Here is a 24,324-nt window from a genome sequence, read left to right on the forward strand (position 1 = left end):
TCTCTCAATGTCCGAGAGTAATTCTGGGCTGGTGACGAATTCTCAGCTGTTTCAGACACTGTAAAATGATAGACTAAACCTTAAGAAAACAAATACTGCAATATTTATACAGCTGCGTATCAGACAGGCCGTTAAACACCAGTGTCCGTGGTTTCACCATTCCGCAGATTGGTGAACAAAATCAAACCAGCAAGATATCACAAATCAGCTGGGTGGAAAATGGGTGGAAAGCATTCCGGATTTGTTACTGAGATTTAATCTTTGCAAAGTTCACAGTCTGACAATTACTCCAGAAATCTCCACAATGCCATCACCTGCCAAAGTGGGCAATTTCCCACAGTGTACCCCATAATATTCTCCTCAGGGCATGTAAGGTGCTATAGAAATGTAACTTCATCTGTTTTTTATAATTAGAAAGCAGCGTTTGTGTCACTCTCCCTGGTGCCATTTCCAAGAATTCAGACAGCACGGGTCAGAGTTCATACCCTCACCCTGACACCCTATCCCTTCACCCTCACACCTCACCCTCACACCCTCACCCTATCCCTTCACCCTCACACCTCACCCTCACACCCTCACCCTCACACCCTCACCCTCACACCCTCACCCTCACACCCTCACCCTCACACCCTCACCCTCACACCCTCACCCTCACACCCTCACCCTCACACCCTCACCCTCACACCCTCACCCTCACACCCTCACCCTCACACCCTCACCCTCACACCCTCACACCCTCACACCCTCACACCCTCACACCCTCACACCCTCACACCCTCACCCTTTTGTAAGGAGACCATTTTGGAAGAATCTCAGGTGTTCAGGGCTCTGGTCACTGCCCTCAGCCTTGGCCCAGTTGGATCATTCCAACTGTTCTGGTCTGGTAGACCCTGGACAACTCCCCAGCTCTTTGTAAGGGTGAGGGGAATGGAAATGTCCAGAGATTCCTTATCTTTATCCCATTCCTGCCATCCCATCTGCCCCATTGGCCTGATAAGGGGTGAAAGGTCAATACTAGCCCCTTACATTCCTCCCCCACCAATCCCAAAGCCCAGTGGGTAAGTGATAGAAAGCAGGAAGCTACAGACCATTTGGCCTGACAGTTGTGATTGGAGAAATGCTAGAACCCATTGTGAAGGTCATTCAGAAATAAAGCAATCATGGTTTTGTGAAAGTGAAAATGTATTTGACCAATTTGTTAGAGTCCTTTTGAAGGAGTCACGTGCTGTGGATAAAGGGGAACCACTGGATGTACTGTACTTAGATTTCCAAAAGGCATTTGCTGAGTGCCACATAGAAGTTTATTCCACAAGAACCCACAGTGTTGGGGATGATATATTAGCACAAAGAGGATTGGCTAACTAACAGGAAACACACAGGTAAATGGGTCATTTTCAGGATAGAAGCTGTAAATATCCCAGTCCAACGCTGGCATCTCCACATCACGACAAGTGGAGTATTCCAGGGATCAGTGCTGGAACCACAGTTATTTACAATCTAGATCAATGTATTGGATTGGATGGCCAGCTGTACTGGAGCCACATTTACTGATGACACAAAGACAGGTGGGAAAGTAAGTTCTGAGGAGGATACAAAGATTCTCCAAGGGATTTAGAAAGGTTCAGTAAGTGGGTAAGTGTTTTGCAAATACACTGGCCCATTAAACCACCCGTGAACTGTTAAACATTCAAAAACTGCAGATTGGAATGGGCACAGGAGAGAGAACAGCTTCACCTTCCCTGTATTTATCTCTTTCAGGAATCCTCTGTTTCCAGGATTTCCTTTCTGGGAGTTCCCTGTTTGTGTGAAACATCACAAAAAGGAATTACAGATAAAAATGAAGTCAAGCAGTGATTTTATCTGTTCTCAGAGTGTAACTGCCCTGTTGTGTGCTGGATGTGTTCCCTGAACTCACTGGGACTGATTCCTCAGATATGAGCTGCACAATATTGGGAACACACTGCATTTGGACGAACGACACTCAACAGCCCCAGAATCACAATTGAACCACTCAGAGTGCTGTCGGCTAAACTCTGTCCAACAGGACAGCTGGTTCTATGTTTCCAGTTCAAAACTAAAGTCAACATTCTTGTCTTTGAGAGAGTAATCCCAGCCCACTCAATTCTCTCAGCAGCATTCAGACACAGTGCGATCCCTGTGTGGGACAGTACATCTTATCAATTAGCTCTGCTGTAGGAGCTGGATCTCTGTGACTGTATTCAATTGGTCAGTTTACAGGGACGCCAATAGAAAGGTTTTCATTGCTACAGACACGTTTGTGACCCCAGGACATCCTATGGTGCGTTCCAGCCAATGAAATACAGTGTGGTTACTGCTGTAGCATAAGAGCTACACAGCAAGATCCCACATAGCAATAGGGTAATGACCAACTCATCTTTTGTTTAATGAGTCTGTTTGAAGAATGAGTATTGAGGGGGAGGTGATGGCCCAGTGGTATAATCACTAGACTATTGATCCAAACACCCTGCTGATGTTCTGGGGAACTGGGTTCGAATCCCACCACGGCAGATGGTGGAATTTCACTTCAAGAAAAAATGTCTCGAATTAAGAATCTACTGATGACTCAGGATGGGCAATAAATGGTGGCCAGCCAGTGACGCACTTGGCCCATGAATAAATAAACAAAAAGAATAAATAAAAGTTGTCCAGGTCTCTCGGGGGGAAAAACCCCTCTGTCACTGAGGCAACATTCACATCCTCCCGAGGGGACAGATTGCGATTTCAGTTACACGTCATCCAGAAGTTGGCACGTAGCTCAGAGCAACACTGCTGACACTGCAGGTCAGTACTGAGGGAGTGCCGCACTGTCAGAGGGTCAGTGCTGAGGGAGTGCCGCACTGTCAGAGGGTCAGTGCTGAGGGAGTGCCGCACTGTCAGAGGGTTGGTGCTGAGGGAGTGCCGCACTGTCAGAGGGTTGGTGCTGAGGGAGTGCCGCACTGTCAGAGGGTCAGTGCTGAGGGAGTGCCGCACTGTCAGAGGGTCAGTACTGAGGGAGTGCCGCACTGTCAGAGGGTTGGTGCTGAGGGAGTGCCGCACTGTCAGAGGGTTGGTGCTGAGGGAGTGCCGCACTGTCAGAGGGTCAGTGCTGAGGGAGTGCCGCACTGTCAGAGGGTCAGTGCTGAGGGAGTGCCGCACTGTCAGAGGGTTGGTGCTGAGGGAGTGCCGCACTGTCAGAGGGTCAGTGCTGAGGGAGTGCCGCACTGTCAGAGGGTCAGTCCCGAGGGAGCGCCGCACTGTCAGAGGGTCAGTGCTGAGGGAGTGCCGCACTGTCAGAGGGTCAGTGCTGAGGGAGTGCCGCACTGTCAGAGGGTCAGTGCTGAGGGAGTGCCGCACTGTCAGAGGGTCAGTGCTGAGGGAGTGCCGCACTGTCAGAGGGTCAGTGCTGAGGGAGCGCCGCACTGTCAGAGGGTCAGTGCTGAGGGAGCGCCGCACTGTCAGAGGGTCAGTGCTGAGGGAGTGCCGCACTGTCAGAGGGTCGGTGCTGAGGGAGCGCCGCACTGTCAGAGGGTCGGTGCTGAGGGAGCGCCGCACTGTCGGAGGGTCGGCGCCGAGGGAGCGCTGCACTGTCAGGGGGTTAAAATCAGGCACTTCAGGGGTGATATCAGGAAGACGGGTTCACCCGAAGAGGGGAGTAATTCTGCCGCGCTCTCCTCCTCCTCCTTTGAGGCTGGGGTTCAATTGAAGATTTCACTCTGCGATGGATTTGAGCTGGAGCCATTGATTAAATGGGTAAATGGAGATAAGGTGGAGTTACCATGATCTGATTGAATTGTGGGATAGGTTAGAGGGACTGAATGGCCTCCCTGTGTTCCTTTGATTGAACAGCGAAGGTGGATTTCTCTGTGAGGGGTAATGTACTAGAAGTGCTTCCAACTTTGGTCGTGGTATATTGACTCAGTGCGTGTAATCGAAGCTGCCCTTGCCCTCTCTCTGAACTCTGTGTAAATCCATGTGTGATCCGCTGCCTGTGGACTAACATAACTCTCATCCCTGGATTTTTCAAAACATTCGATATTATCTTTAACAGTTGCAAATATATAACCTGATCGTCAAACACAAAGAGATTAATGACCAGCTCCTTAAATATCTCTCACCTTCTGTTTGTTCCCCAGGGCGGGAAATCGTACACAGGACCCTGTAACGGAAGAGACTGCAGTGCGAGATGCCAGTGCTTCCCCGAGAAAGGAGCCAGAGTGAGTACCGAGTATTCTTTACCCGCACCCTCACGGGGCTCCAGCTGTGGGTTTGTGATAATGTGACAGTTTCTGACAACCTCACCCAGCCCAATATAAACAGGCAGAGAGATAGGGGCTGCTACAGAACTATCCTCCTCACTGGGGGACAGAGTCCTCAGAGTGAGGTAAGTTCCTCATTGAGGGATCGATTACTCACTGAGAGATTGACTTCTCGGTGTGGGATTGGTTCCTCACTATCTTCCAAGCTCAGTGAAGGATAACTGTGGGTGGCGCGGTGGTTCGTACTGCTGTCTCACAGCGCCACGGACGCGGGTTCAATTCCAGCCTCGGCTCACTGACTGTGTGGAGTTTGCACATTCTCCCCATGTCTGCATGGGTTTCCTCCCACAGCCCAAGAGTTGTGCTGGTTAGGTGCATTGACCTGAACAAGTGCTGCAATGTGGCGAGTAGGGGAATTTCACAGGAAATTCATTACAATATTAATGCCAGCCTTACTTGTGACTCATAGACAAACTTTACTTTGAATGATTTATTATCTGGAGTCGAGCAGCAGCAGCAACATCGGCTTATTATTTCTAGGTTAATTCTGATCTTTGATTCCTTGTTCCTGGAATAACTTTCAAAATTAACACCAAATGCCAATAATTTGGATGCAAGAGGCGCAATGTTTGTAGAGGCAGGAGCCAAACAGAATTGAGAAGTTATGATGGAACGAGGAGTCCTGCAGAGATTGCTGCTCCCTCCATGCAGTGGATAATGAGGCTGTTTATTCCACAGGTGAACTCCACACTCTGAATACTTATTATCAGTAATAAAACCGGCAGCTCACTGAGTGACATAGACCAGAACAGGAGGAGAAGATAATTTTACAATATCTTGCTGAAAAGAGAGATATGAGCCAGGGCGTCACGCCTGTTTACACCTGCGGGATCGTGCTGTTCTGTCGATGACACAGACTCGCTGCAGGTTTCCCGGCAGTGAGGTTTCCTGGGCATTCCCCAGGAAACCCCATTGCCAGTGGCAGGATCAGAAGATCCCACTGCCGGCCAATGGCGAGCTGCCTCCCATCACAGTGAAATACACTCATGTTGTCAAAGTTTTCTGTCCTGCACTCAGCAGGACAAATACAAAAATACCAAATTTCAAACAATCACAACAATTTGTGCTGATTGGTTAGCAAGTTGACTCTGGTTGGCTGAGGTGTTGCCATGGAGAAAACAATAGGATATAGGCTCCCTAAGCACCTGGGCAATCCAAAAAGGCACAAGGCCTGAACCAATTCCATTTGTTTTGCAGGGAACAGCCCCTGTGTGAATGTGTGTTGCTTCGGGCAAGTGTAAATGAGCCATGTTACAGGATCAACTGATTATCTTAAATTGGGTGTTCGTGGTGCTTTTAGCACACTCAGGATTGTTCTGTAGGTGCTAATCACTGTGCCTGACTCATCTCGTAGTGGACAATATCGCGCTCCCGGCATAACACCTGACAGGATCGCAGATCCATGAATATTAACGATCTTTAGTGAGATGCCTTTGAGGCAGTTATGGACAGAGGCACTTTGTGTGTTTATAACATTCAGTGTGATGGAACAGCTGCTGAGCTCCTGTTACATCACACGAGAATCTGAAGGAAAAATAGAAAATAAAAGTGTTTAACATCCCGATGTCACGGCAAGACTGGAAAAGCTCATGAGTCAAATTTGACTGATGGCAAAAGGAGAAGAGAAATAAGCAGTGTCCACAGAATGAGCCAGCCTTTCAGAGATTCATTCTCCCAGGCATGAAATCCCAAAACGGACTCACAAATAATCTGGAGAAATGTTTTGATGCTGACACGGGGTTAACCTCGAATTACAACCTGACAGTTTAATATGATCATTTCAACATCAAAGAACTCCCGCCTGTCTGTTTACTGGAGGTGTAATTCGATTCTGAGACGGAGTAAGATCTGAATGTTTGATGATCCTCAGTGGATTTGGTGTTTGACTGTAATCCCCTTGGTGATGATGCTAAATGTCTGATTGTCAACATTCTGAGCATCGGCATCTGGAAGGTCCGTGCTGACGGCACCAGCAACGGGCAGAGACGTGGTTAACAGCATTGAAGGAGTTCAGTACGGAAATTCTGTCTCCGTTTAGACAGAGTTTACTGTCTGCCAGGCAAAACTACACTTTACCCAACACTTTATTTCTGAGATCTTGAAACACAACAATGCCTTTCCATATTGCTGCACTTCCCTGGATACAACTCAGAGGGTCAGTGCTGAGGGAGTGCCGCACTGTCAGAGGGTCAGTGCTGAGGGAGTGCCGCACTGTCAGAGGGTCAGTGCCGAGGGAGTGCCGCACTGTCAGAGGGTCAGTGCTGAGGGAGTGCCGCACTGTCAGGGGGTCAGTGCTGAGGGAGTGCCGCACTGTCAGGGGGTCAGTGCTGAGGGAGTGCCGCACTGTCAGAGGGTCAGTGCTGAGGGAGTGCCGCACTGTCAGAGGGTCAGTGCTGAGGGAGCGCCACACTGTCAGAGGGTCAGTGCCGAGGGAGTGCCACACTGTCAGAGGGTCAGTGCTGAGGGAGTGCCGTACTGTCAGAGGGTCAGTGCTGAGGGAGTGCCGCACTGTCAGAGGGTCGGTGCTGAGGGAGCGCCGCACTGTCAGAGGGTCAGTGCTGAGGGAGCACCGCACTGTCAGAGGGTCAGTACTGAGGGAGTGCCGCACTGTCAGAGGGTCAGTGCCGAGGGAGCGCTGTACTGAGTGCTAGCCCATTCGCAAACATTTGCCCCCTCCAGCACCCCCACACACTGACAGCCGTGTGTACCATCTACAAGATGCACTGCAGCAACTCACCAAGGCTCCTTAGGCAGCACTTTCCAAACTCATGACCACTGCCATCTAGAAGGACAAGAGCAGCAGATACCTGAGAACACCAGCACCGTGACGTTCCCCTCCACGCTACTTAACATGCTAACTGGAAATATATCACCATCTCTTCATTGTCCCTCTGTCAAAATTGTAGTTTAGGCGAAGTTTGTGAGGGAGTGAGGGAAACATTCCCTTAGGACCAGTGATCTCTCTTCCTCCATCAGAGAGTCAGAGAGAGAGAGAGAGAGTCAGAGAGATGCCCACAGTGACTCAGAGACAAAGATTTACAGGGAGAGAGAGACATTGAAACACAGAGTCAGAGAGGGTACTGAGATATAGAGACTGCAAGATAGAGGGATACAGATAGAAAAAACATTGAGAGAGAGGGAGAGGGGCAAGAAAGGCAGAATCAGATTAAAAAGGAAAGAGGGAGGGAGACAGAGTGGGAGTGTCAGAAAGAGAACTCAAATGGGAGATTAGGAGAAACAGAGTGAGGGAGAGATACAAAGAGAGATAGAGAGAGTGAGGGAGAGGAAGGGAAGAATACCACAGGATTGCTGGGATAGAGTATTGATGGAAAGTTGTATTTTGGTCACAGTTTGGTCTGTTACTGGACGAATCAAGTTTCTCCCAGTCTGGAATATGTTCAGTGTACGGAGTGCAGCAGGTATCAGCAGTAAGATCCATATCCTAATCTGCTCTCCAACTGGCGTCTGAGTATTGGAGTCACTATCAGAGTGAAGTTGGTGGCAATGTTTACACTGTGACTTTTGATTCAAAGCAGATGCATCCAAAATGAATCCCAAATGGCCAAGTATAAATGTTAATGAGCTTCCAGCCACTGACACGGGTTATTGAGAAGAACTTTATCTTTGAGCCTTTCACACAGACAAGTCTCCTCTGTGAGGTCTCCAGAGAAATCCTGCTGATAAGACTATATAATGTTATCAAAGAAGCTTTGCTTACTGAAATCACTTTGAACTGTTTGTATAACCAGTCTGCTTTGTGACCCTCAACCTTTAGCAGCTTGGGGGTGAGGAGGGAACCTGGAGCAGTCCAAGGTTTAACAATGAGTTGGATTATTCTTTCCTTTCATCTGTTTTTCTCCATTTTCACTCTCTCATCTTGCAATTTAGTCTTCATTTTATCCCATTAACTTTTCCATCGAGCAGGGGAGGAGGGGGGTGGCAGGCGGCTGGGTAATGGGCTGATATCACAGGGACACAGATCTTCAGCCCATTGATAAGAGAGACACAGAGGGGGAGATTATTTTCTTTACACAGCGAGTTGTTGTGATCTGGAAGGTGCTGCCTGAAAGAGTGGTGGAAGCAGATTCAATCGGAACTTTCCGAAAGGGAATTAGATAAATACTTGAAGAGGAACAAATATTCAGGATATAAAGAAAGAGCTTGTGGGGGAGGGGGAGAAGTGGGTAAGGGGTGGGGGGGCTGGTCAGACCATAAAACATAGGAGCAGAATTAGGCCACTCGGCCCATCGAGTCTGCTCTGCCATTCAATCATGGCTGATATTTCTCTCATTCCCATTCTCCTGCCTTTTCCCCTAATCCCTGATTCCCTTATTAATCAAGAACCCATCTCTCTCTGTCTCAGTAACCCGACCCTCCACAGCCTTCTGCAGTAAAGAGTTCCACAGATTCCCCACTCTCTCTGGCTGAAGGAATTCCTCCTCATCTCTGTCAGAGAGGTGGGGGAAATGAATTAATTGGATAGATTGTTCAAAGAGACACAAAAGGGGCAAATAGGCTGCTGTGTTTCCAACATTACAACAGTGAATAAACTTTAAAAAACACTCCCCTTGAAGCATGTTGAGGATACAATGGGAGGTAGAGGAATGAACATGTTTCTTTCTAGAGCACATTAAAGCTTTTCCAAGATATTGGGTCACACTTTAGGGGTTCAACATAACTTCCTGGGAGACTGATACAGCACTGCCCACACAGTGATGTCAGAGGACCCACCGAGTGTAGTGTTGGACTGAGCTGTGTGTAGAAGCAAGCATGGAGACAGGCCCTAGTTTGGATCTTTACTGCACCCATACATAAATATATTCCAGTATTAATAAATACTTACTGTGGGGCTACCTGAAACTATGAATACTTTAATAAGACATATCGAGCTATACCCAACCTTCCTCTCCAGCAAAGTCAGACACCTTTAAGAATCTGCATCTGGAATGAGATCTGGAATTTTATTGAACGTTTTGCAGGAAAAAGCCGGTAACCGGTTTAGCAGAGAGTGGAATCCTGTGGCGATCAGGCCTGAAGCTGTTCCAGCTGCTCATCTGTATCATCCCAACTGGGTGATAAACCGGGCAATAACAATGTAAAATTCACAGCCCGAGATGTGAGTTGTAATTTATTAACTCAGTAATTTAAATTGTTCCATCAGTTTTTAACCAGCTTTCACCTTCCACACATTTTAAAAAACCTGATGCAGTCTGCACCATTCCCATTACTCATGAAGCCTTGAACCCAAACTAAATGTCACCATCCATCATTTCCCCCAGGAACTCAGACTGGGAACTGGGAATATTAATGTTTCTGCAGCTTCAGTAACTTATAAATAACTCTTTAGATGAATTGTACCTCTCACGCTCCCTCAGAACATCAAAAAATGTCCCACAGCCAATGAATTACTATCCCACTGGCTAAAAGCAAATTTACCATGGACGCTGGAATCTGAAACCAAAAGAGAAAATGCTGGAAAATCTCAGCAGGTCTGGCAGTATCTGTAAGGAGAGAAAAGAGCCTTCGTTTCGAGTCCAGATGACCCTTTGTCAAAGCTGAAATTACTAAGATATTACTTTCTTATTGTTGGAATATAGACAGAAGCTGCAGCTTTTCTCCACGGTAACAAGTCCCACAACACCAGCTTACAGTCCAACAGGTTTATCTGGCAGCACGAGCTTTCAGAGCGCTGCTCCTTCATCAGGTGAGTGGGAGATCTGTTCACAAACAGGGTGTATACAGACACAAACTCAATTTACAGAATAGTGGAATGCGAGTCTTTACAGGTAATCAAGTCTTAAAGGTACAGACAATGTGAGTGGAGAGAGGGTTAAGCACAGGTTAAAGAGATGTGTATTGTCTCCAGACAGGACAGTTCGTGAGATTTTACAAGTCCAGACAAGTCGTGGCCATCACCCAGTTGTGGTGATAACCAGGTTAGCAGCTGGAACAGCTCCAGACCTGATCGCCACAGGATTCCTCTCTCTGTTAAACTGGTTACAGTCGTTTATCTGTGATATTTTCAATTAAGTTCCAGACCAAAAGACACACCCGTCAACTCAACAAGCTGATCAAGACCTTTAATCCGGACTTTCAGAGCACCCTCCGTGCTCATCCCACCTACTCCCCGCGTTGGAGATCTCTACTGCCTCCCAAAGATACACAAGGCAAACACACCCGGCCGTCCCATCGTATCGGGCAATGGGACTCTGTGCGAGAACCTCTCCGGCTACGTCGAGGGCATCCTGAAACCCATTGTACAAAGAGCCCCCAGCTTCTGTCATGACATTACAGGCATCCTACAGAAACTCAGCACACATGGAGCAGTTGAACCAGGGACACTCCTCGTCACAATGGATGTCTCGGCGCTCTACACCAACATCCCCCACGATGATGGCATTGCTGCAACTGCCTCAGTACTCAATGCTGACAACTGCCAGTTTCCAGATGCAATTTTATAACTCATCTGCTTCACCCTGGACCACAATGTCTTCACCATCAACAACCAATTCTTCATCCAGACACATAGATCAGCCATGGGGACCAAATTTGCACCTCAATATGCCAACATCTTCATGTACAGGTTTGAACAAGACCCCTTCACTGCACAGGACCTTCAACCAATGCTATACACTAGATACAGTGATGACATTTTCTTCCTTTGGACTCATGGTGAACAATCACTGAAACAACTATATGATGATATCAACAAGTTCCATCCCACCATCAGACTCACCATGGACTATTCTCCAGAATTGGTTGCATTCTCGGACACACGCATCTCCATTAAGGATGGTCACCTCAGCACCTCACTGTACCGCAAGCCCATGGATAACCTCACGATGCTCCACTTCTCCAGCTTCCACCCTAAACACATTAAAGAAGCCATCCCCTACGGACAAGTCCTCCGTATACACAGGATCTGCTCAGATCAGGAGGATCGCAACAGACACCTCCAGACGCTGAAAGACATCCTCATAAGGACAGGATATGGTGCTCGACTCATAGATCGACAGTTCCGATGCGCCACAGCAAAAAACTGCACCGACCTCCTCAGAAGACAAACACGGGACACAGTGGACAGAGTACCCTTCATCGTCCAGTACTTCCCCGGAGCAGAGAAGCTACAACATCTTCTCCGGAGTCTTCAACATATCATTGATGAAGACGAACATCTCGCCGGGCTATCCCCACACCCCCACTTCTTGCCTTCAAACAACTGCACAACCTCAAACAGACCATTGTTCGCAGCAAACTACCCAGTCTTCAGGAGAACAGTGACCACAACACCACACAACCCTGCCATAGCAACCTCTGCAAGACATGCCGGATCATCGACATGGATACCATCATCACACGTGAGAACACCATCCACCAGGTACATGGTAAATACTCTTACAACTCGGCCAACATTGTCTACCTGATACGCTGCAGGAAAGGATGTCCCGAGGCATGGTACATTGGGGAGACCATGCAGACGCTACAATAAAGGATGAATGAACATCGCTCGACAATCACCAGGCAAGACTGTTCCCTTCCTGTTGGCGAACACTTCAGTGGTCACGGGCATTCAGCCTCTGATCTTCGGGTAAACGTTCTCCAAGGCTGCCTTCACAACACACGACAGCGCAGTGTCGCTGCGTAGACACTGATAGTCAAGTTCCGCATGCCTGAGGATGGCCTCAACCGGGATCTTGGGTTCATGTCACACTATCTGTAACCCCCGTGACTTACCTGGACTTGCAAAATCTCACTAACTGTCCTGTCTGGAGACAATACACATCCCTTTAACCTGCGCTTAACCCTCTGTCCACTCACACTGTCTGTATCATTAAGACTTGATTAGCTGTAAAAAAATCGCATTCCAACCATTATCTTGTAAATTGAGTTTGTGTCTTTATATGCCCTGTTTGTGAACAGAACTCCCACTCACCTGATGAAGGAGCCTGAGACTCTGAAAGGTAGCACTGCCCAACAAACCTGTTTCACTGTAACCTGGTGTTGTGGGGCTTTTTACTGTGATTATCCCAGTCCAACGCCGGCATCTCCACATCATGGCTTTTCTCCACTCCAACAGCAAATTTGATTGGCTGTGAAGCACTTTGGGATGTCCTGCGATCAAAAACAGAGCTACACAAATGGAAATCTTTCTTTCACTTTTCTCTGTTCGTCCTTGATGCACTTTCAGTTCCTTAAAATGTCACTGCTACAGAACAGAGGCAGTGATTGACGAGAGAGAGGTGATGATATCCTGATAGTGATGAGTATCATTGTTCTGTGGACCTGCAGATTCAGGGAGATGCAGAGTCTTCATCTTGTCCAATGTTAACCAGCACGTGTTACTCTGATCCTTACACATCACACTCAGTTCAGATCCAGGGCACTGCGGAGTCACTCACTCCACATCACTCACATCCCTCTCCTTGGTCAACATCCCTCATGCTTTCAGCTGGTGAACTATCAGGTGAATCCTCTCCTGTGAGAACTGATTCCTGGGGATCACAGACTATCCACACCCCAAACTTTAGGAAAATTACCCCATCCCTGAGTTCTGATTTGTGTGAAATATTATGTTCGAATTACAATACCATCCTGATTAGAAAGAGACAATTGGGAAATAGGGAATGACGAGGTCTAATGGAGGAAGGAAACTTAGATTGAGATACAGGTGCTGTTCTCCAGATTCAAAGGAATTTGAGCACAGAATGAGGCCATTTGGTCCATTGTGTCTGAGGCAATGTTAGCTCATTAACCAGAGCTGCCCTTTCCCTTATCCTGGTCATCTTCATCTTTATAAATTCTTCTCTGATTCTCCTTTAAGCGATGTTGCTCAGTCGCTCCTTGTGCTTCACCATTTGGTTGATCCAAAAGATCTCATCTCTCTTTGCCCCTTCACCCTCCCAGTCGGATTCCTCGCTGATTCACTGACCAGGGAATATAATTTCCAATCTCCTCAGCAACACTCAGAATCAAATACCCTGAGCATTCTCTGACCCGGAGAAATGGACCCACTGTTTGTGAGTCTTTGATGATTCATTGGAAAAGCACCAATGTTCCCATTCCATTACTTCAACATCCTTCCTGGATTGAGCTGGGAGGTGGTCCCAGAATATTCCAGAAAGTCCCTAGCCAATTGTTGGTGACTTTCCTTTGAATTGTTGAGTGTGATGTGTTTTCAGTCTGGTGTCTGACATGTGTTCAATTGGCTTCAATGGGATAAGTAAATATTTGTAGATCCTATCTCTTAGTATTCCTTCCAGTTATTTACATATTACTGACGTCAAACTTACCGGCCTATAATTTCCCGGATTACTTTTTGAGCCTTCTTTAAATAGCAAAACAACATGAGCTGTCCTCCAACCATCCTGCACCTCACCCGGGAATACTGACATTTTAAATATACCTGCCTGGGCCCCTGCAATTTCAACACTAGTCTCCTTCAAGCTCCGAAGGAATACCGTGTCCGGTCTTGGGGATTAATCTACTCTGATTTGCCTCAAGACGGCAGGCACCTCCTTCCCTTTTAATCTGTGTACGTTCCATGACTTCCCTACTTGTTTGCCTTATTTCCATTGACTCCATGCCAGTTTCCTTAGTAAGTACAGATGCAAAAAACCCATTTAACATCTCCCCCATTTCTTTTGATTCCATACGTAGCCGACCACTCTGATCTTCAAAAGGACCAATTTTATCCCTTACTATCCTTTTGCTCTTAATATACCTGTAGAAGCTCTTAGGATTGTCCTTCACCTTGACTGCCAAAGCAACCTCATGTCTTCTTTCAGCCCTCCTAATTTCTTTCTTAAGCAGTTTCTTGCACTTTTTATACTCCTCAAGCATCTTATTTGTTCCCTGTTGCCTGTACATGTCATACATCTCTCTCTTCTTTATCAGAGTTGCAATATCTCTCGAGAACCACAAGGTTCCTTATTCTTATTCACTTTGCCTTTAATCCTGACAGGAACATACAAACTCTGCACTCTCAAAATTTCTCCTTTGAAGGCCTCCCACTTACCAATCACTTCCTTGCCACAGAACAGCCTGTCCCAATCTACGCTTTTTTGATCCTTTCTCATTTCTTCAAATTTGGCCTTTTTCCAGTTTAGAACCTCAACCCAAGGACCAGATCTATCTTTATCCATGATCAAGTTGAAACTAATGGCGTTATGATCACTGGAACCAAAATGTTCCCCTACACACACTTCCGTCACTTGTCCGAGCTCATTTCCTAATAGGAGATCTAATATTGCATCCTGTCTCGTTGGTACCTCTATATATAGATTCAGAAAATTTTCCTGAACACATTTTACAAACTCCACCCCGCCTAGACCTTTAACAGTATGGGAGTCCCAATCTACATGTGGAAAATTAAAATCCCCTACTATCACGACTTTATGTTTCCTGCAGTTGTCAGCTATCTCTCTGCAGATTTGCTCCTCCAATTCTCTCTGACTATTGGGTGGTCTATAATACAACCCCATTAATGTGGCCATACCTTTCCTGTTTCTCAGCTCCACCCATAGGGCCCCTGTAGACAAGCTCCCTAATCTGTCCTGCCTGAGTACCGCTGTAACATTCTCCCTGACCAACAATTGCCACCCCCCACCCACCTTTTATCCCTCTGTCTCTATCACGACTGAAACATTGGAACCCTGGAACATTGAGCTGCCAGTCCTGCCCCTCCTGTAGCCAAGTTTCACTAATGGCTATAATGTCATATTTTCCACATGTCAATCCACACCTTCAGCTCATCTGCCTTCCCCACAATACTGGTATTGAAGTAGACACACCTCAGAAGATTATTACCACCACGCACAATCCTTCCATTTGTGATTTTGCTTGAACTAACCTGTCTTTTTACCCCCGCTCCTCTATCTGCTCTGGCACGCTGGTTCCCATCCCCCTGCAAATCTAGATTAAACGCTCCCCAATAACACTAGCAAACCTCCCTGCCAGTATATTGGTCCCCTTGTAGTTTAGGTGTAACCCGTCTCTCTTGTGCAGATCCCACCTGCCCCAGAAGAGGTCCCAATGATCTAGAAATCGGAAACCCTGCCCCCTACACCAGTTCCTCAGCCACGTGTTCATCCACCCAAGCATCCTACTCTTACCCTCACTGGCACGTGGTACAGGTAATAATCCTGAGATTACTACCCTCGGGGTCCTGCTTTTTAACTTCCTACCAAGCTCTCTGTACTCACTCTTCATGATCTCACTCTTCCTTCCTATGTCATTGGTACCAATGTGTACCGTGACATCTGACTGATCACCCTCCCACTTCAGAATGCTGTGCATGCGATCAGAGACATCCCTGACCCTGGCACCCAGGAGTCAACAAACCATCCGTTAGTCTCTGTCCCGACCACAGAACCTCCTGTCTGTATCTTTGACCATTGAGTCCCCTATCACGAGGTTTTTTGCTCTGCTTTTCTTCCCCCCTCCTCATCTGCATTGCAGTTCCAGAGATCCGGCTGCCGCAGCTTCTCCCAGGTAGGGCATCCCCCACAACAGTATCCAAATCGGTATACCTATTGTGGAGGGAATGGCCACTGGGGAACCCTGATCTGCCTGCCCTTTCCCCTTCCCTCGCCTGACGGTAACCCAATTACCTGTGCTCTGTGCCTTTGGTGTAACTACCTCCCTGAAGCTATTATCTATAAACTCCTCATTCTCCCAAATGTTCCGGAGGTCATCCAGCTCTTGCTCCAGTTCCCCAACATAGTTTGTTAGGCACTGCAGCTGGATGCACCTCCTGCAGGTGTCGTTGTCAGGGACACTGGAGATCTCCCTGACTTCCCACGTCCTGCAGGAGGAGCATTCCTGCCTGGCGTTCTTTCTGCTCTGAAGAATCAAAAACTTACCGGAACCTACCCTCACCTCTGCCTGTTCACGCTGAAGCCTGTTTGAGCCAAAGCCGTCCCACTCTGCTCCCCCTCACTCCGCCGCCCGCTGGGATAGAGCGGCTGCTTTTTAAACCCTCCGCATGCTACTGGCAGACGTCAGGCACCTGCACAGTCTCACGTTCCACTCGCTGCCTCCCTTGCTCCTTTCCTTTTTATTTAGCTGCTCTCACCTGAATCTTTTTTTTAGGTTGGAGGGGGAGGGTGGGAGACTCTACATGTGTAGTGTCTCGGGATTCCTCCCTGTACAAATTTATTATACAGAAACCTTTCCAGGTCACCCCACAGTTTACTTCCGGTTTACTGATTTAACTGAAAAAAAACTCCGATTAAAAAGTAAGGTAGAAAAACATCAATCTCTTCCCCTCAGCATTCCTGATACGAATCGCTCCCTCTGCTTTGCTCTGGTCGAACAATGTGCTCCGCAGGGTGCAGTGTGCCCACGCCGTGCAGGGTGCAGTGTGCCCGCACCGTGCAGGGTGCAGTGTGCCCGCACCGTGCAGGGTGCAGTGTGCCCGCACCGTGCAGGGTGCAGTGTGCCCGCACCGTGCAGGGTGCAGCGTGCCCGCACCGTGCAGGGTGCAGTGTGCCCGCAGGGTGCAGCGTGCCCACGCCGTGCAGGGTGCAGTGTGCCCACGGGGTGCAGTGTGCCCACGCCGTGCAGGGTGCAGTGTGCCCGCACCGTGCAGGGTGCAGCGTGCCCGCGGGGTGCAGTGTGCCCGCACCGTGCGGGGTGCAGTGTGCCCACACCGTGCAGGGTGCAGTGTGCCCACGCCATGCGGGGTGCAGTGTGCCCACACCGTGCGGGGTGCAGTGTGCCCATGCCGTGCAGGGTGCAGTGTGCCGCACTGTGCAGTGTGCCCACACCGTGCAGGGTGCAGTGTGCCCGCGCCATGCAGGGTGCAGTGTGCCCGCGCCGTGCAGGGTGCAGTGTGCCCGCGCCGTGCAGTGTGACCGCGCCGTGCAGGGTGCAGTGTGCCCACACCGTGCGGGGTGCAGTGTGCCCACGCCATGCGGGGTGCAGTGTGCCCACACCGTGCAGGGTGCAGTGTGCCCACGCCATGCAGGATGCAGTGTGCCGCACTGTGCAGTGTGCCCGCGCCGTGCGGGGTGCAGTGTGCCCGCGCCGTGCGGGGTGCAGTGTGCCCGCGCCGTGCGGGGTGCAGTGTGCCCGCGCCGTGCGGGGTGCAGTGTGCCCGCGCCGTGCGGGGTGCAGTGTGCCCGCGCCGTGCGGGGTGCAGTGTGCCCGCGCCGTGCGGGGTGCAGTGTGCCCGCGCCGTGCGGGGTGCAGTGTGCCCGCGCCGTGCGGGGTGCCCGCGCCGTGCGGGGTGCAGTGTGCCCGCGCCGTGCGGGGTGCAGTGTGCCCGCGCCGTGCGGGGTGCAGTGTGCCCGCGCCGTGCGGGGTGCAGCGTGCCCGCACTGTATATGCAGTGTGTCGGAGCGGGCACCCCCTGGATCACCTGCTCACTGGCACAATGACTGCTGAGATTCGCCTGAGATCAGAGCTGGAGCTGGCGTAGGTTTGAGGGACAGAACTGTGGGAAAAGGTCAGATGCCTTGAAGTTTTGAAAGTCGAAATGTTTTGTTCAAATAAACAGTTGAAAGTGTTGACATTATTGGGTGGTTATGTTGGGTTTTGTAGGATGGCTCCATTAAAAGGATGAATTCTTCCCGGAATTTCACTGAGAGCTGGTCAGTACTGAATTTTCCTGACATTGAGATGTCAGTGTGAAACAGGTTAGTTTGATGGGTTTTACTGAACATCAGAGCTGTTCAGATTGCTTGTAGAAATCGATGGGAGTTATTCAATTCACTGATTTATTTAAAAATCTCATCCTTGTTTTCAAATCCCTTCGTGGCCATTCCCAGTCCCTATCTCCGTCACAGCCTCCGGTCCCTATCTCCGTCACAGCCTCCGGTCCCTACCTCCGTCACAGCCTCCGGTCCCTACCTCCGTCACAGCCTCCGGTCCCTACCTCCGTCACAGCCTCCGGTCCCTACCTCCGTCACAGCCTCAGGTCCCTATCTCCGTCACAGCCTCCGGTCCCACTCCTCTGAGAACGCTGCCCTCCCTCAGCTCAGACCTCCTGGTCATTGCCGAGATTCATCATTGGCAGCCGTGCCTTCAGCTGCCATAAAGCTCAGGAATTCCCTCCCTAAACCATTCCTGGGGATTAGTCCTCCATTTCTGGACAAACCCAGGACTGGCCTGGAGGGTCTAAAATGCTAAATGGATACACATCGTTTCCCAGTCTCTGCCATGTCCACAGTAGAGTGAACCTGATCCTCATCAGCAGGAGAAACGGAAAGACAAATTCCAACACAGTGATATTTCTGTAAAGCCTACACTGCCCGGCTGCTCCCTCAACAAGCTGACCCACAGAGAGTGAAGAGGAACATCACCCAAACGTGGTAAATTGTAATTTTTGCCAAAATCTTGCTGCCATTCTGGTGAGATCTTACATTCCCGCAGATGGCACACTCCCCAAGGCAGGTTTCCCATCAGTGAGGAGTGTGTTCAACAGGAAACCTCACTGACAATAAAACCCCATCCCTGATGGGTAACGTGCTCCATCCCACCACCATGAAACACACTGCGAAGAGGGACAAAAATCCTGCCCTTTGTGTAATGATATGAAACAGACTGTGGTAAATTAACGCCTTCTAACATCTGCCATGATCGTTAATTCAGAGAGTTTGCAGAATGGGAAGCGGCCATTCAACATCCAAGCTCCACACAAGACCCAGCCCACCCAAAGTGGAAACATCATCTCCACATTGACCCCATCAAACCGGTTTATAAAGATCTCGATTGGTTCCCTCACTCTGATTTCTAAAGAGCCTCAGCCTTTCCCATTGACAATTCCTTTGATTCCATTGAGACTTTTCCATTTGCCGTTCGGTGTAAACGCGGAATAAGGATTGGGAATTTGATGACTGTGTGTCGCGTCTCAAACAGAGCTTTATCCAGGGGGTCATTACAGACCGGTGAGGATGGTCAGATTCACAATGGAATGTGACTGTGTGGCAGTCACTACTCAACAGCAATTCATAATTTTAATCATTGATTTCTTCAAATATTCCCACAGTCTGTGTGGGAGAAAGTGTGGAGAACACTTGTATCATTTCCATATTGAAGAGTTCACAGCTCATTGAGTCAGAAGGAGTCAGTTTTAACAGGAGTGGAACTGAGTTGGTCAAAACTCAGAGCGCACAGATTTCAAATCATCTGCAGCAGAACCGGGAGAGAGAGACGAGAGGAATGTTTTACACGGAGAATTGTTGTGATCTGGAAGGAACTGTCTGAAAGGGCAGTGGAAGCAGATTCACCGTCCCAAAGTGCGGTGGATGCTGGGACAGTGAGTAAATTTACGGAGGAGTTAGAGAGATTTCTAATTGGTCAGTGGGATTGGAGGGTTATGGGGAGAAGGGAGGAAAATGGGGATGAGGAGCATGTCAGCCATGATCAAATGGCGGAACAGACTCGATGGGCCGAATGGCCTAATCCTGTCCCTGTATCTGATGAACTTATGAATATTCAATGATAACTTTCAAAAAGGAACTGGACAAATACTGGAGAAGGAAAAGTGAATCTCTGAGCGATTGGATGGATCTTTCAAAGAGCAAACATGGAAACAATGGGCCAATCAGCCTGCTCCAGTGCCGTCAGATCCCATTTCTATCAAAAAACAAACGATGAAAGTGTCAGAACGCTTGTGCCCTTGTGCGTTGGCTCAGAAAAGGTTATTTGACCTGGTAGGGTGATTGGAAATGAGAGGTGAAATAGTGATGAACCTTTTTGTGAGACTCCCTTGGAGGGAGAGCAGTTTCCCTGGAATGATACTGGGGTGAGTCTGTTCCATTACGAGGCAGGCTCCAGAGAGACCTGGGCAGCATTCCCTCTCCCCATTCCCTCTCCCCATTCCCCGGACACCCATGAATAAATGTCTGTTGAGATAAAATCTGAGATTCCCTGTTGCCTTTCACATTTTCCCGGTGTTTCTGCTGCTCAGACGGGTATTATTTATTCCAGTCTCTCTGCAGGGCTGCCAAAGACTCAAGCTTTATCCCAGTGGCCAGCTTCCAGGCACGGGGAATAAGACTGAAGGGGTATAAACCCCAGGAATCCACGGTGTTGCTAAGGCTACCCCAGGCCAGACAGAGGTCCCTAACTCCATGTCCAGTGTTGTCCAGCCAGACTCGGGTTAATTCACAGCAATAAAGTATTTTCTTAACATCCAACTGGGCAGTGGAGGCAAATTTAATAGAATTCCAAAGGGAATTGGATAAACTGGAGGGGTTCCTCAGGGGTTAGAGATGGATAAGAAGGGTGGCACCTGGAAGTGTGATCACGGTTATAGGAAATTTGCACACACATCAGATCCCAGGGACAGGAATGAGATCGTTACCAGAGAATCTGGGAATTTGAAGTTTGTTGTGGGGAGTGGTGGGATGGGGGGTGGGGAGATTGGCTGGTTAAATATTGACTAGGACACTGGGGTGAACACCCCACACACCACAAAATATCACAGTGAGATTTTAATCTTCATCTAAGATGGCAGAGTGCAGCACTCCCTCAGCACTGACCCTCTGACAGTGCGGCGCTCCCTCAGCACTGACCCTCTGACAGTGCGGCGCTCCCTCAGCACTGACCCTCTGACAGTGCGGCGCTCCCTCAGCACTGACCCTCTGACAGTGCGGCACTCCCTCTGTACTGGCCCTCTGACAGTGCGGCACTCCCTCAGCACTGACCCTCTGACAGTGCGGCGCTCCCTCAGCACTGACCCTCTGACAGTGCGGCGCTCCCTCAGTACTGACCCTCTGACAGTGCGGCACTCCCTCAGCACTGACCCTCTGACAGTGCGGCGCTCCCTCAGCACTGACCCTCTGACAGTGCGGCGCTCCCTCAGCACTGACCCTCTGACAGTGCGGCGCTCCCTCAGTACTGACCCTCTGACAGTGCGGCGCTCCCTCTGTACTGACCCTCTGACAGTGCGGCGCTCCCTCAGCACTGACCCTCTGACAGTGCAGCGCTCCCTCTGTACTGGCCCTCTGACAGTGCGGCGCTCCCTCAGCACTGACCCTCTGACAGTGCGGCGCTCCCTCAGTACTGACCCTCTGACAGTGCGGCACTCCCTCAGCACTGACCCTCTGACAGTGCGGCACTCCCTCAGCACTGACCCTCTGACAGTGCAGCACTCCCTCAGCACTGACCCTCTGACAGTGCGGCACTCCCTCAGCACTGACCCTCCAACAGTGCGGCACTCCCTCAGTACTGACCCTCTGACAGTGCGGCGCTCCCTCAGCACTGACCCTCTGACAGTGCGGCACTCCCTCAGCACTGACCCTCCGACAGTGCGGCACTCCCTCAGTACTGACCCTCTGACAGTGCGGCACTCCCTCAGCACTGACCCTCCGACAGTGCGGCGCTCCCTCAGTACTGACCCTCTGACAGTGCGGCGCTCCCTCAGTACTGACCCTCTGACAGTGCGGCGCTCCCTCAGTACTGACCCTCTGACAGTGCGGCGCTCCCTCAGCACTGACCCTCTGACAGTGCGGCGCTCCCTCAGCACTGACCCTCTGACAGTGTGGCACTCCCTCAGCACTGACCCTCTGACAGTGCGGCACTCCCTCAGCACCGACCCTCTGACAGTGCGGCACTCCCTCAGCACCGACCCTCTGGCAGTGCGGCACTCCCTCAGCACCGACCCTCTGGCAGTGCGGCACTCCCTCAGCACCGACCCTCTGACAGTGCGGCACTCCCTCAGCACTGACCCTCTGACAGTGCGGCACTCCCTCAGCACTGACCCTCTGACAGTGCGGCACTCCCTCAGCACTGACCCTCTGACAGTGCGGCACTCCCTCAGCACTGACCCTCTGACAGTGCGGCACTCCCTCAGCACTGACCCTCTGACAGTGCGGCACTCCCTCAGCACTGACCCTCTGACAGTGCGGCACTCCCTCAGCACTGACCCTCTGACAGTGCGGCACTCCCTCAGCACTGACCCTCTGACAGTGCGGCACTCCCTCAGCACTGACCCTCTGACAGTGCGGCACTCCCTCAGTATTTCTGTGCTATGTTATAATCTATTCAGGAGAGTTTAGTCCTGCTCTGGAGTAAATGTTGCTGTTAATGGAGCTCAGGATACAGCAATTCCCCAACGCTCCCCCAACCCCACCCCAAACCCATTGACTGACCCTCTCTCCAGGAATTTGACATTATTACTGGTGGAAAGCTGCCAGGTAGCAGAATGTTTGGAAGGTTCGAACCCGCCTGATGGATTATTCACCAGCTGCTCCTTACTGAGTCTCCCAGGAACACTCGATCGCACGAGGGCTTACGTCTGCTCTCATTTCACCATCTGTCTTGGAATGTGATTGTGTTTCTTCTCCAACAAATATTGTCTTCATATCAGAAAATATCCCCAGGTACATGTGACAGAGGGACCAAGGAGTGTCATAGAGGAGAGAGAGAGAGGGAGGGAGACAGAGGGGAAGTGAGAGAGGGAGGGAGGGTGAGACAGAGAGAGACAGCATCTGAGAGCTTTCGATGCAGGTAGCTGAAAGCACGGTTGGATTGATGGAAATCAGGAATACACAGGTTAAAATTGGAAGAGTACAGAGACATCAGAGGGTTATAGGAACTGGAGGAGGTTACAGAGATAGGGAGGGGTGTAGGGACTGGAAAAGGTTTCAGGGAGGGGAGAAGAGACTTTGTGGGATTTGAAAATGGGGAGACCTGGATTCTAACAAAATATCAGTTTGCTAAGAATTTGAATGAAGCTGTGTGAGCGTGACCGTGTGAGCGTGACCGTGCGAGCGTGACCGTGTGAGTGTGAGCGTGAGCGTGTGAGTGTGAGCGTGACCATGTGAGCGTGAATGTGAGCGTGACCGTGTGAGCGTGACCGTGTGAGCGTGACCGTGTGAGTGTGAATGTGAGAGCGTGACCGTGTGAGCGTGACCGTGTGAGTGTGAATGTGAGCGTGAATGTGAGCGTGACCGTGTGAGTGTGACTTATCCTATAATTTAAATAAAACAGAAGTGTGGACACTAACTTGCACATTGTGGATTTCTGAAATCACCTTAATTCTGTAACAGTGAGAGGAACATTCCTGTAACTGGGAACAAATCGGAGTCGGGTTGGACATTACAGGTGAATCAGTCCGTCAGTTTTCTGAGAGTGTGGGTCCATTCCAACCCAGCCACTCCCAGATTCCCCCCAGCGTCAAACAGGAATACAGGACAAAGGCCTTGAACTGGCCTACGTCGGAACCGGATGTTCACTAATATCTAAACCCTGATGCTTTGGAATGTTCCGAACATTCCCGTCAGTGTGTGGGAAGCTGCCACTTTCTCTTTGAACCCACTCGATAGTTGGTTTCTGTTTATCAAGATTCCTGGAACAAACCACCAACACAAGAGGCCAAACGCAGGATACAGTAACTCACAGTGCCTCACTCAACCGACCTCTGCTTTCAGTCTGGTCTCTCAATTCCTCTTTTACTCTGCTCTGTCTCCAGACAGTCTCTCTCCAACATTTCTGGACTAGTTGTTTTAAAAGACTTTATTAGATTTGACGATCACAAGCAGCTTGGGAGTAACCAATTGCTTGCTAGGATTTATACAATGAATGTTGTCAGCTATTTGTGAGGTCCAGGAATATCTTAAGAAAATCCTATAAACTGATATTACAATAGTTTTTTATGGTCTCTTCCCATCTTCATGGTGACATGAATGCAAGGTCTTCGTATCCAGGTAGAAACTAACTTCTGAACCCCAATTTCATTCTATCTTGAAATGAAATAGACAGTTTAAAGTATAACCATTTACAAAAACATAACAGTCCCAGTATCTCCCTGTGAGGCTTGGAGACTAATAATCTTCCTACTGTCAGCACAGCTGCTCTGGCCATTGTTTATCGTTGTGAATATCTTGCACCTTCTTTTCAGTCCAATAACCCGATCTCTCCTCTACCCAAATCCTCTAACGTGTTGTTGGACAGAATTCGGAATGAGCCACATGGTGCCGTACATTCCTCCATTTTACCTGAAATTAAAGAGAGAGCCTTGAAGCAGAATAACACGACAAATGTCACACTGGCAACAAAG

General features: G+C 49.5%; 1 protein-coding gene across 1 annotated transcript in view; it reads left to right on the plus strand.

Moving 5' to 3' along the window:
* LOC145339653 (uncharacterized) overlaps positions 1 to 24,324 on the plus strand; it is an 80,549-nt gene that overhangs the window by 13,262 nt on the left and 42,963 nt on the right. Inside the window, exon 3 of the mRNA XM_080184166.1 lies at positions 4,134 to 4,214. Coding sequence (XP_080040292.1) covers positions 4,134 to 4,214 — 81 coding nt within the window. The remainder of the gene's footprint in view (positions 1 to 4,133; positions 4,215 to 24,324) is intronic.

Source organism: Carcharhinus amblyrhynchos, unplaced genomic scaffold (assembly GCF_965287045.1).
Source record: "Carcharhinus amblyrhynchos unplaced genomic scaffold, sCarAmb.v2.hapA scaffold_590, whole genome shotgun sequence".
Taxonomy (NCBI): domain Eukaryota; kingdom Metazoa; phylum Chordata; class Chondrichthyes; order Carcharhiniformes; family Carcharhinidae; genus Carcharhinus; species Carcharhinus amblyrhynchos.